Below are 13,679 nucleotides of genomic sequence, written 5' to 3' on the forward strand. Positions count from 1 at the left end.
TTACGTACTATGAACATGTACTAATAAATTAATAAAAATTACAGGGGCTGGGGATTTAGCTCAGTGGCATAAGCGCCTGCCTTGCAAGTATGTGGTGGTGAGTTTGATCCTTGGTACCGATAAAAAAAGAAAAAGGCAAAAAAAAAAAAATTATGTAGAAATATAAAAAATAGGGTTTGGAAGTGTAGTTCAATGGTAGAATGTGCACTTAGCATGTTCGAGGATCTAGGTCCAATCCTTACCACCCAAAAGCCTTTCAAAAATAAAATTTTGCAAAATGATAACATTTGTTAACTTGGACAGTGAGTACAATTCTCTCAGTATTTTTCTAAGTGTGAAAATAAAATTTTTAAACAGACTTTGTCAAATGAGGACATAGAGCACAAAGCAGCAAAAGAAAAATATTTCTTTCTTGTCGGAATGTGTATTTGTAAAACTACTCTAATACCGCTGATGTTTAACTTCCTCAGTGTGATAGAAACCTTGAAGTATTTATGCACAGAAACATGCTCAAGATGCTGCCAGAGAAACTAAAAACATTTGCCTATGGAGCTACCAGTGATCTATCAACCAAATGAGAAATGTGCCATCTGTTACATCAGTGTAGTTTAAAAATCTTTCAACTTATAACTAAATAATCCCAAGTCATTCTTAAATTTCAACATCATTCTACGTAAATCTATCAGGGAATACCCAAGAGGTTAAAAAAAAAGACTCTTTTTGCTTTTAACATCATCTTTCTTCTACATTCCTTAAGTCACACACACTCATAGAAGACTCTGCAAGTTCCCCAACCTGGGTATCATATGTATTGGATTCTTGGGGGATTTATGTGACTCAGATAGCACGATTAGAGTGTGCTAATTAGCACCAAAGGAAATTGAACATAGAACTCTGCTTGACCAGCTAGTCAAAGATACAAGCTCCTGAGAGACTATAACTTCCAATCCAAGCATGATGAGTACATCAAACTGCAAATGATGTCCAGGAACAAGAAGTTCTAGAAACAGGAATTAAAATAAAATTGGCTTCGTAACATTCACTGTTATGCAGAACCAGTGGCAGCCCTTCTGGTTTTGTTTCATTTTCTGGCTCAGTTAAAAATACCTTACTGGGCATGGTGGTAAATGTCTGTAATCCCTGCACTTGGGAAGCTGAGGCAGAAAAATCACCTTGAGCTTGTAGTCAGCCTGGGCTACATAGTGAAATTAAAAGCTTACCTGAACTACATAGCAAGATCCTCTCAAAACAAAAAACAAACAAAAAACTACAGCGTCAGGTATAGTGGTACATGCCTGCAATCCCAGCTACTTGGAGGCTGAAGCAGAAGAATCACATGTTCAAGGGTTCTCTCTATAGGTGTGAGGATCCCTGTGAGTAGGAAAGAACTGAATATATGGTTCTTTGGGAGTTCTGCTATACATGAGAGACTATGCGGTAGTCTACGTGTTTTCTCTCTTTGAGTATTTGTGCCTGTCTATATTTTTCTCTCTCTTCAAAGGGTTTGATTATAAGTTCTAAATTTTATTATAATTTTTCACCTTTCTACAAAACTATAATAGTTTTCTTGCCTCTCTACTTTCAAGCTTCATAAAACAGAGACATGACATGAGACCAATTGGTTCTGGCGGGTACACACTGTATGGAACCAGAGTGGCATGAGATTGCTCATTTCTAACAAGCTCTCTCAGTAACAATGCTCCTGGCATGACTAGAAAGAATTAGTCTGAGCAAGAATCTAAATATTGCCAAATTTAATAATCTTTCTCTGACTGTAAATAGACCTCCCATACAGACTTTCCAAAATGTCCTCTGACACATGTGTACCCAACAGGCTTGCTATCTGACCATTAAATAAAGTTACCACTTTTGTTTTCAGTATGAGTCTATGTGGTAAAAGACGTTTTTTGTTTGTTTGTTTGTTTGTTTGTTTGGCTGGTTGGTTGGGTTTGTGTGTGTGTGTGAGACAGGGTCTCACTACACAGTTGAAACTGGCCTTGAGCTCACTTTGTAGCCCAGGCTGGTCTCAAACTCAAAACAATCCTCTTACCTCAGTCTTCTGAGCACTGGGATTACAGGTATGCACCACCACACCTGGAGGTACAAGACTTCTGAGTATACTATGTAATGTAAATTTCTGCATTCTTAAATCTAGACAAGAAAATTTGAGAAAGGCTTGGCTGTACTGTGAAACCCCTTGGGTGGATAACTTACTGATTCTTCCAAGATGATACACCTCAATTTCAACAGTAACCTTTTCAAACTGTAATTCCTGCTATCAGTATTGCTCACATCAAACTAGATTAAGTTTTTCCATATATATATATATCCTCCACTCCTCCTTGAAAGCAAGAATGGTATCTTGCTGACTGAATAACTCTAGCACTTAGTATCTGACACACAACAAATGGATTCTGCACAAAAGCAGTGACCATGCATTAGGAAAATTATTAGACAAATATCCAAAAGCAGTAAAATTACTACTATGATATTGGCCACTGTAGCCCCTAAAAAGGACATAGCCTGAGACCAGTCATCTTTTATCCCTTACAAAAATAAAGGATCTGAATTAATGTAGTAAAAATTGCTATCTCCAGTGGAGCATGGTGATGCACACCTGTAATCCCCACACATGGGACACTGAGACACAGGAGGATCACCACAAGTTCAAGACCAGCCTGAACTACTTAGCAAGGCTCTATCTCAAAAAACAAAACAAAATAACAACAAAAAAAAAACAGGGCTGGGGATTTGTCTCAGCAGCATAAGCACCTGTATGCAAGCTCTGAGTTTATGAGTTCAACTCAGGATACCAAAAAACAACAAAACAAAAAAAAACAAAACAAAACAATTTGAGAGTAAAAAACAAAAAAGTCTGATTTCCTTTCTGTCCCCAAACGCAGAGTAACCCAAGGTTTGGTTAAGTATATCCAACAATGCTTTGTTGAAGAATGTTTACTTACCTTCTTGGAAAAGAACTCTTTTATTTAATCTGCAGCAGACAATGTCAATTTTGAAAGGGATATATACACACTATTACCTAACCAGGACAAAAATTTTTCTTTCTTCACCTTCACCACACATAATTAGCTCCTGAAAATGCCAAAACAAACAAAACAAAAAATCTGCCTGGACTGGTAGCACACACCAGGATTTAGGAGTAATCCCAGTACTTAGGAGGCAGAGGCAGGAGGATTACCATAAGCTCAAGGCCAGCCTGGACTAAATAAAAACCTATCTCAAAAAACAACAAAAAAAAGTGTCATTTTGGAAAAGGACCACATGGTATTATAGTTTTCTAAGTTAGTAGAACTGCAACAGGTAAGATTCTCAGGGACTATTGTTTCATAGCATTTGTATTTGAGATGCTATTGAGACTTCATCTTCTATCAAAACATAAACTATATTACTTAAATAATAAAGTTTGTTAAAATTCCAAATATTTTATGAATAACTCATTACAGTATAATCATTAATTAGTATCAATATAATTTTTAGTATCGTTCTTAAATTAATAAATGCGTACTCTTCAAAAGTTACTCATACATGTATAGTTAAAAGGGAAAAAAACAGGTAAGAAGGACAATTTAAAGGAAAATAATCAGAACAAACCAGAAAAAGGTAAAAAATTACATTTTATTTGGGGACCAACAGAGCTCTTTTATATTACAAATAGTCCCTGTTTTACAAAAAATACCAAATGGATAGAAAACCAAAATATAACAAACACAATCATAAAAATAGATGAAAATGTAGAATTTGTTTAAAAACTTGGGAGTTGGAAAGGCCATCCAAGATACAAAGTTTTCAAGTCCAAAAGGAACAAACACATAAATCTGTCTATATAAAAACTTTAAAAGTCATCAAGTTATAAGTCAATAAGAAATGAGTAGGAAAAATATTTGCAATATATATGAATTAATGTTCAGAATATTTAAAGAATTCCTACAAACTAATATGAAAAGGACAATCCAATACAAAGACTGAGTTTGGGGAGTTTTTGTTTTTCAGGGTTTTTGGGGTTTTTTTGGTTTGGTTTTGGTACTGGAGATCGAACTCACGATCTTGCGCTTACCAGGTAGGTGCTACACCTCTAAGCTAAATCCCTGGCCCCAAGAGTGAGATTTCTCCCTGTTATATTCACTGTTATATTCTTAGGACTTGGTACCTAGTAGTCAGTCTGTAAGTAAGTCAGTCTGTAAGTCAGTCTGAATTGGTTGATATGAACAACCAATTATGAGACAAAGACAATAAATTGACAGCAGCCTCATAAGCAGGAGAATAAAATCAAAAGAAAGGTTAAAAAAAAATGCTGCCCAACAAAGACATAAAAATATAGCCAGAGTAGTGGCACACACCTGTAATCCCAGCCTGAGAGGGCCTGAGGCAGATCGATTGCAAATTTAAGCCCAGCCTGAACAATTTACTAACCTAAAAAAATAAAAATTACATATTTTACACGGAGGAGCTGGGGATTTAGCTCAGCGGTGTAAGTGCGTGCTTGGCAAATGCGAAGTCATGAGTTCAATTCCCAGTACCAAAAAAAAAAAAAAATTGCCAGGGCGCACACCTTAATATGAAGTGCCTGGGCTCAATCCCCAGTACCATCAATAACAATAATAGCAGCAATAAAATAAATAATACCCAGTATTGGCAAAGATATGGAGAAAGGGTCATCTTGTAGACAGCTCACATATAAGACGATACTACAGTTTCGGAAGCTACATAGTATTATGTATTACATTTAAAATATGGATATCTTTCAAGCTCAAAATTCTACTCTTACATATCTATTGTATAAAAATACTTCTACATGAACACAAAAAGAATGCATACTATAGCACTGTTTATCACAAAAGAAAACAATGCTTTCATAAACAAATTTTGGAAATCAGTTCAGCAATTAAAAAGAAAGATTTATATATTAATACATATGTTATTCTAAAACTATCTTTATATCATTATGAATGTAAAGTCATAGAAAAATGTCTAAGCTGGGCATGATGGCACACACCTGTAACCTGCAGGTCCAGACAACTAATGTCGATGGTTAGGTTCAACCAATGCATAATTCAGAGTTCTACAAACCACAAAGCCAATTCTAACTGAAGTCAACAGAAAAAATGATTTACAGAAAGGATATGATGAGGTAGTTAAGGGGAAGAACCTGCTTTAGGGATAGCTAAAACACCACTCCAAATTACAGAAATGGTTTGGCAAAGAGATCATGAGGTAATGTTCAGCAAGAGATGTTGTGGTTTGGTCTGCACCATTACAATTGTAGCTATCAGGTGCTAAAAATAACAGCACTGCTCCTATCACCTCTATGGCTTGATCTCACAAGAGGCTGACACTACAGAAGGTTAAGATGACAATGGAGATATTAGAAAGAATATAGCAGAAGAGTTTGGGGGACTGAATCAGCTGAAAAGATGAAGTGACTAGTAAAAGAACTGTGGGTTAGGAAAGCAAGGGATGACTGATGTCAAGTAGTAACTAAAGTAAACAAGATAATAAGGCATGGTGCTTTAGGCCTCCTTGTAGAAGAGGGTAGATCCTGACTTCTGAAAGATTGCACAGAATGACCTTAGCACAAGCTTAAACAGATTTCACATCACATGGGAGTTTGGTCAGATGGGGGGTCTGACAATGTATCAGCCTCCCATTGCTGCTATGGGCAATGTTCCATCTCACTGATCCCAAAGGCATCATAGATTGGCAAAACCTTGGGAAGTTAATTACTCTCTTTTAGCCTACATTTTCTCATCTGTAAAATAAAAATAATGCTACTCATGATAAAGTTGCTGCAAGGATTAACAGATGAGATAGATATCTGGCCCAAGTAAGTGGTCTAACACCATAAGAATCACTGAAGCCAAGAGGACAGTTTCTAAGAACAGGCAGTCAAACATTATCAAGACTTTTTAAAGTGATCAAAAGGGTCATGTTGAATATTTGCAGGAGATAAGTTTACAGAGAAAATGAAGCCAGTTTTGGTATCTGGTATGCAATGTAGAAAAAAGATTTTAAGGAAACTCAACTAGAAATGCCAGTATACTCTTATTTAATATAGGTTCTCCACACTCATTAGTGAAATAAAGACACATGTTTGTACACATTATATTGTTTCATTAGTGTGACAAGCTGAAAGAAAAAACATGTACATGTATATTAAAAAGTAGTTAAGATGGTTATACTACTGATTTCTCTGAGTCTGCTGAAGAGAAAGATTTGTGCTGGTATTGTTTAGACAACTGAATGCAAATGTCTTGTGCTCTGGGTGAATGATTTGAGGATGACAGTACAAAACATATGTACCATTGTTGCCCCGTGATTGACATGTTTGAAATTTTGTTGCGTTTTTTTTTTCTTTTTGTCCTTGAATAAAATGGATTTGGAAAAAAATAATACAGGCTCTCAGCCAAAAACCAGATGCCCCAAACTGATGTATTTCTACTGACAGACCCTTGGGGAAGGGGTTACCAGCTATTAAAAATGTCCCAGAGAAAATATGTTTGTTTGAATTTGTTACAAAATATAGCTATGGAATAGAGAGAAAGTGATAAAGTCTGGTTATTTAACTTAATTGAAATAATTTTATATTCAGAACTGTTATGGAGTAAACATCCTCCTTTGTTCTGTTCTCACCAATCCCTGAGGATAAGTTATTAACACTATAAAAAAACTCACAAAAATGCCACTGAACTCGGATCAAGCTTACTGAATCTCTTATTAAGTGAGTGAATTTTAGATTCTCCTATGGTGTCTACACCTGAACACAATGGCAGGGTGGAGGACCTGGGCAACTGCAAGACCTTTTCCCATCTCTCTCAGTTGGACCTCTGATTTTTCTTTTCTTTTCTTTTTTTGTACCACAATCAAACTCAGGACCTCGCACTTGCCAGTCAGACGCTGTGTCACTAAGCTATAGCTCTGACCCTTTTGTTTTGTTTTTCTCTTGAGATTAAGTCTCACTATATAATTTTAGACTGGCGTTAAACTCACTATGTAGCATAGGCTAGCCTCAAACTTGAAGTGATCCTCCTGCCTCAGCCTCCTGAATGCTAGGATTATAAGCATACACCACCACAGGCAGCCTCCTCTGAATATTTAAACAAGACCCACCATGAAAGAAACAACATACTCTTTATAGACTTAACAAAAGGTCTAAACAAAGACTACAACAAATGTTTTCTTTCTCTGAGAGAAAGGGAACCATTTTAAAGGGAATTATAAATTCTTTTTCCGGGGGCTGGGGATTTAGCTCAGCAGCATTAAGTGCCTGCCTTGCAAGCAGGCAGTCGTGAGTTCTATCCCTGGTACCGATAAAAACGAAAAAGACAAAAAAAAAAAAAAAAAAATCTTTTTCCAAACACAATTCATTTAACTAACTCTATAGACACTATAGACCTAAGTGTCTTCCCCCAAATATCAAACACCCAACTACAGCTTCAGCCCAGAGCAATCTCCTAAAATTGTTCTTAAATTGAGTGTGGAATACCTTTAAAAAAAAATTTCAAGTGGTGACACAAAACCAGATGTGATGACATATACCTATAATCGCAGGCAGGAGGATCACTGCAAGTTCAAGACCAGCCTGGGCTGCAAAGTGAGCTCAAGGCCAACCTGAACTGCATAGCAAGGCCCTGTCTCAAAAGAGACAAAAAAAGAGAAAAAAGTGTGGTGACATAGGCCTATAATCCCAGCAATTAGGAGGCTAAGGCAGGTTCTCCCAAGAGTTTAAGGCCAGATTGGGCTACATAGTGTGTTCAAGGTTAGCCTAGACACAGTTAGACCCTATCTCAGAAAACAAAAACACTCTTAATGTTTAATCTTTCCTAAATTTAAAGAAAACAGAATTCACATATAAAATAAGGACTGTTTTCTCAGAAAATTCAAAAATGTACAGAAAAATATATGGTTAAGTCCTGTAACTAACTCAGTACATAAAAAGAAACTGCTTATTTTACAGTAACAAAAATCTGCAGGAAAAATAATACAAGATTTAGAAGATTCAGTCCTGGATTTTGAACAAAGAAATATTTGAATTGAAAAGCTACAGAATTTGGGTTTTAGAATCAAACAAATTAGGATTCTGTTAGCTCCCTCATACTACTGTGTAACCTTGAGACAAATTCCTTTTTTCCTACACTTCTGTTCTCTCAATAAAACAAGAACACTATCTTTAAAGGCTCATAAAGGAATTAAGCTAGTATATTAAAAAAAATCTCTAAGCACAGTGTCTAGCACACAGCAGCGTGCCAATTTTCAAAAGGTTTAACCAGACTGATTCAGAGAATGTGAAATTCAAGGAACAGGACAAATAGCTGAACAGTAAAGAAGAATATATTCATGAGTTACTTAACTTATTTTACTTTAAAAATGAGAAAAAAAAAGGGAGAGAACAAATTTCTCAAATTATCAGTTAATTATAAATGTAACACTGTATCTATGGATGTTCTTCTCTTCCTACACAATTCTTTGAAGTTCCATGTTCATATAATTTCTTCCACTCTCTTCCTAAAAGTCCTAATTCACATTCTCCTTACTTTGGTCCTGGGATGACCTTAGCCAGACAGACACATGTTAGTGTCCATTTTGTATTTCAAAGACTTCTTAGAAAAATAAATAAATAGGGGCTGGGGATTTAGTTCAGCGGCGTAACTGCCTGCCTTGAAAGTGTGTGGTTGTGAGTTCAATCCTCGGTACCGATAAAAAAAGAAAAAGACTTTAAAAAAAAGAAAATAAATAAATAAATAAAATGACTTCTTAGAGAAGGCCAGAAGCCAGGGTTTAGTTTAGAAAGAATCCATGTGGCATAACGAAAGGACGTGGACAATGGAAACAGACACACATGGGTTTAAGTTGTACCACTAATACTTTCTAGACATACAACCTTGGGCAAGGCATTTAAAACCTTTCCAGGCCACATTTTCTCCTCTGTAAAATGGATATAATACCCCTATATCACACAGTGTACTCATCAGGATTACAGAAATTCCTATGACAATTGTTGGCACATAAAAGGCCAATTAACAGTAACTAATATTAGGGTACAACTGCCAACTGCCACACTGAACATTTTGCCAGGCTGTACATTTTTAACTAGCAAAAGAGTCACACTGTTCCCACATTCCCATGCTTATATCCAAAACATTCCATTTTGTGATCTATAATTAACCAAATCAAAAGCTTAAACAATTCAAGGCAAGAATGCACTAACATGGTTCAACTCATTCTCTCCTGACAGCAACAAAGCCAAGGCAAGACAGGCATGGTTGCCAAAACGGAGTCTGTCTGAACACAGTCATTACTGATAATGATGTAAATACAAGTTAGTTGAGGTTTTTGGGCTTGCAGCTTTATTGTCAGAAAGTTTTAACTTTTCTAAAATGAACCCTCTCCTGCCTTGTTTTCTCTGCTGCTTAAATTCTAATGTCAATTTCTAAGAGCACAGGAAAGAAATCCTCTCAAGTGCTATCATATTCATTGTGGAAGATATCTTCGCTTTTCATAACTTATTTCTGAGTTCACTTAATGTGAACTCATGAAGAACATTATTCAGAAATATATCATACTCCCAATGACACGATCTGCTCTCCAAGTTACAGGATAGCGCCAAGTTCCAAAGATAAAATATGACTGAAAGTAACCTGCACACTCTATGTTCATTCTTATTAACTACTGCACTTGAGAATTCTGGCTGTTACAAAAAGTTTATTTCCCTTGTATGGCTGGCTGTGCAGAGTAACAGAACTAAGAAAACTGATGACACATGAATGGAATAAGGAAAACCATCAATGGAAATATGACTCAACATAAATAAGTTTGTACATGACAATTATGAAATAAAAGTCACCAGGTACATAGCCAAAGGCTATTTCAATCCTAGTGTTCCCGGTTCCTCCATAATAAAGCAGAAGAGAGTCAAGATCAGAATGATTAAATAGAAAATCTAAGAATCAAAAGGCTCAATAAATCAAAATATCACAATGTAATGAGATGACTTTCCACTTGAAGAAAGAACCATCTCACACCCTTCCATTTAGCCAACATAAAGTTAAAGATTCTGAAGAAAAAAAAAAGTTCAGCAATGCCTTTACTTGTGTCATACAGCTGTATCCTTGCCCAGAACTTCATCAGCTTAACTTTCAACAGAGAAGTGTTTTTTGGGTGCAATTAACATTGGAAGGCAAGCTCAGCCCTGTCTTCTATAGCCTTAAGGTTCCTGAGTAAATCTAGAATCATGGACAGAAATTTTGGTAATGATAAAACAGGAAGAAGGTGGTTCAGTATCAAGAAAAATGTTCAACAAGCACATCTAGAATTAAGAAAAATAGGTATGTTGCCCACTGATTTTTTTTAACTTCTTTATATGTAATCTACTGAAGTGTGTGTGTGTTTCAGAGGCAATCATGGTAGCATGTACTTAACCCGTGATAAGAATAAAAGTCACTGTTCATATTAATAATAGTTGTCATTTCTTAAGACCCTACACTATGGGTCAGGTTCAACGCCAAAACCTATAAAAGTGATACAGGGCCAGGGATACAGCTCACCTGCCTGGCAAGCACAAGGTCCTGAGTTCAATTCCCTGATTCAAAAAAAGGGTTATCAAATATTTAATACTTAATTCTGATACTTAATCATAATATCTTTATTTTAGTGAAGAGGAATCTGATTTGTAGTATCTAAAGTTTACCCAGAAGCTAGTTGCACTTGGGAAAGATACTAGGATTCAAACCCAAGTGTCTTCTCACTATAAACTCCATGTTCTAAAAGCCGTTTGTTAAACACTTATACTTTCCAAAGATCTAACCTAATTACACATTTTAGACTTCTGCCTCACTCTTAATCATAAGAAAAATACTTGGCCAAAGTTATAAAGCATCTCAAACTAGTAAAAGAGTTCCTAACTCATATCCAGGTACAGTACTTCCAGTACCGCTGTCCCTGCTGCTGCTTTTACTATAATTCCTCCCAGTTTCAATACTGCTTATGACAAGGGCATCATCCTAAGGCATTATTAATTCCTTCGGTCTTGCCTCTGATATAATTTATTGTTATATTTGTGTAGTTAGAATAAAAGGATTGGCTAGGGATTTAGCTCAGTGGCATAAGTGCCTGCCGAGCATGAGGTCATGAGTTCGATCCTCGGTACTGAAAAAAAAAAATAAATAAAAGGATTGGCTGCTATACCTTACTCATGAGACAATGACAACAAAATATTTGGCAGGATTGAAGATTTAAATTCGGCTGAGTCCTATACAGTAAAACCCATGCAGACCTCATAAATTATTTTATTGTTGTCCTGACAATTAAAAATCATCCAGAGCAACTAAAAAGTAAATCAATGTGCTCCTACGTGTCTAGGAAATCAGAGCTATACCCCTTTTTTGTATGAGCCACATCTCTGACTTTCCCAATATTAGTCTTTTTTTGTTTCCTGTGCTGTTTTAGCTTGGGAATGGACAGCCTGGATAGTCACTGTGCAGATGATACAGAGATATTATTACATCTAGGAGCGCTTACTCCTTGACGTTCTCGGGTTTCCCCAAAACTGTGTATGAAAGAAGTTGACAGCTGATAGCCCCACAATGTTTGCTTTTATCCACTCAGGTCACAATAAAGAAACAAAGCATTCTCTTTTAACAATCCTGCTGGCCAACTACTGAGTAGGGAGGACAAACTTCTTAAAAGAATGAAGAACCCCTCCATTAGCCCTCTACAATCAAAGAAGATGCCAGGGTACCACAGTAACTGGAAAGGACACAGTAACAGTACTGCTCTATGGAGCACTTTCTTTCTGCGGCTGACCACAGGAAGGCAGAAAGTCATCATTGGCACAGAAGCAAGGAAACTAGGAGAATTTCATGAGAGCTTACTCTTCCAAGCAGAGAAGATCTTTCTACCTTCATTGCTGGATAAAAACCCAAAAGCGGTAAGGTTTTGTTACACGTCATGGGGGGCTCTTCCCCGCATAGTCCAGAAAACCACACGCGAGTGTGTACTGAGGGGCGGAGGGCTCGTAGTACTAGGTGCCTCTCCTCTCCATGCCCGTGCTGAGGAGTAGGACAGAGCGCTACCTCCATGTTATCCTAGCGAAGTGGCCGTGCCACCTGGAGTCTCTGCGTCCAGCAGGGCGGCTGGGTGGGGGCAGCGCTGAGGGTGGGTCTGGGGAAAAGGGGTCTCTGCTTCTACGATCGGAAGGGAAGGCGTGGAGGGTGATGCCGCCGTGCTGAGAGGATCCGCGGTTCCCCTCCCTCCTCTCTCCGAGAGTCAGCCCGGCCCCAATACCTTCTTGACGGTGCGCGGCGCCTCGGTGACGGTACCGTCGGGGCTGACGAGGGCCTCGCCGCCGTCGCGGTGCCGCTGGTGCTGGTGATGTGGGTCGCTCCGCTTCATGGCCGACGCCTGCGGCACCTTCCCGGCGGCAGGGCTGAGAGCCACAGCGGGGCCCGAGCCCGGGCCGGGGACTGGGGGCCGCTCGGCAGCCGGAGCTGGAGCCTCGGGGTCCCCGCCGCCCGCCGGGGGGGGCATGGCGCCCACAGCCGTGGTGCTCAGTCCCAGCTGCGGCTCCGCCTCGGAGGGACTCAGGTCCTTCAGCTCCACGTTAGGCACCTTGGCGGCAGCCGCTGCTGACACAACCTGCACCGACATCACCGTCTCCACTGAAACCGCCGGCTCAGACTCCAGGTCTAGCTCCGGCTCCGGCTCGGCCCCGCCTCCCACCTCCCTTCCCCTTCCCTCCCCCATTCCCCCACTCCTCCCCTCCATCGCCTCCGCTCCCACCCTCTTCCTCAGCTCGCCCGCCCGCCAGCCTGCCTGCCCAGTCCCCCCAGCCCCGCCCCGCCCACACGCGAGGCGCCACGGAACCTGTAGTGCGCTTGCTCCAGGCGGGAGGCCGCGCGAGGACCGTGGGACCTCAGGCCCCGACGTGCACTGCGCGTGAGGGGCTGGCGTGAGGGCCCCTGGGAGTTGTAGTCCCCTTGGCGTTCCTCCGATAAGTGGGGATCTGTTGCAGAGAGGCAGCTCTGTGGCCAGCGAGTAAGGGAGAGGAGTGAGGGTGGGCGATGCGACGGAGAGGAGGAGAAAGACCACGTCTCCACAAGAGTTGTGGCTTGCAGAGAGGGAACGCCAGAAACTCTAGGGAAAGCGGGGGAGGAATGATTTCCCTGATAAAATGCCTTTCCTCTGTGCGCTCGCCTGCGATCACGTGGGCGGGCCGCTTTTAAAGGAAAAGGGGCGCGTCACGTGAGGAGAATATCTGCTCCAGGCTGAAGGCTTGGGGTTTTCTCTCTGAACTGCAACCCTAACTGGCTTCCAAACTTAAGTGGCTTTTTTTTTTTTTTTTTTTTTTTAAAGGGATAAAGTAAGGCCTTTTGTGCTATGGCGATTCTGAGTTTATTCTGGTATATTCTGAGTTTAGACTTCTAAAGCTAAAAATCAATTCTTAAAGTTAACACACACAAAAAATAAATAAAGTTAACACGTTACCTGAAACGAGGCCAAATCTTTTGACGTATCAATTCATTTAGGGAAATACTCAAAAATTCAGATTCATATGTAGCATAGAAGAATGTGAACTAAAATTCAATAAATGCTACGATTTAGGTGATTTTGCTTTCTTTGTAACGTTCTAATTTTTAAATTTTACATTTGTTTTAGAAGGTGCAAGC

The 13,679-nt window shown here is 39.2% G+C and overlaps 1 protein-coding gene across 2 annotated transcripts in view; it reads right to left on the reverse strand.

Moving 5' to 3' along the window:
- Ahcyl2 (adenosylhomocysteinase like 2) overlaps window positions 1–12,737 on the reverse strand; it is a 208,659-nt gene extending 195,922 nt beyond the window's left edge. For both annotated transcript variants that reach the window (XM_063240862.1, XM_063240860.1), the window contains exon 1: window positions 12,298–12,737. In XM_063240862.1, coding sequence (XP_063096932.1) covers window positions 12,298–12,660 — 363 coding nt within the window. In that variant the 5' untranslated portion in view covers window positions 12,661–12,737. The remainder of the gene's footprint in view (window positions 1–12,297) is intronic.
- Between the last annotated feature and the right edge of the window lie 942 nt (window positions 12,738–13,679).

The sequence above is a fragment of the Cavia porcellus genome, unplaced genomic scaffold (genome assembly GCF_034190915.1).
Source record: "Cavia porcellus strain 051 isolate PalLab524CR breed Dunkin Hartley unplaced genomic scaffold, mCavPor4.1 scaffold_2, whole genome shotgun sequence".
Lineage (NCBI taxonomy): Eukaryota > Metazoa > Chordata > Mammalia > Rodentia > Caviidae > Cavia > Cavia porcellus.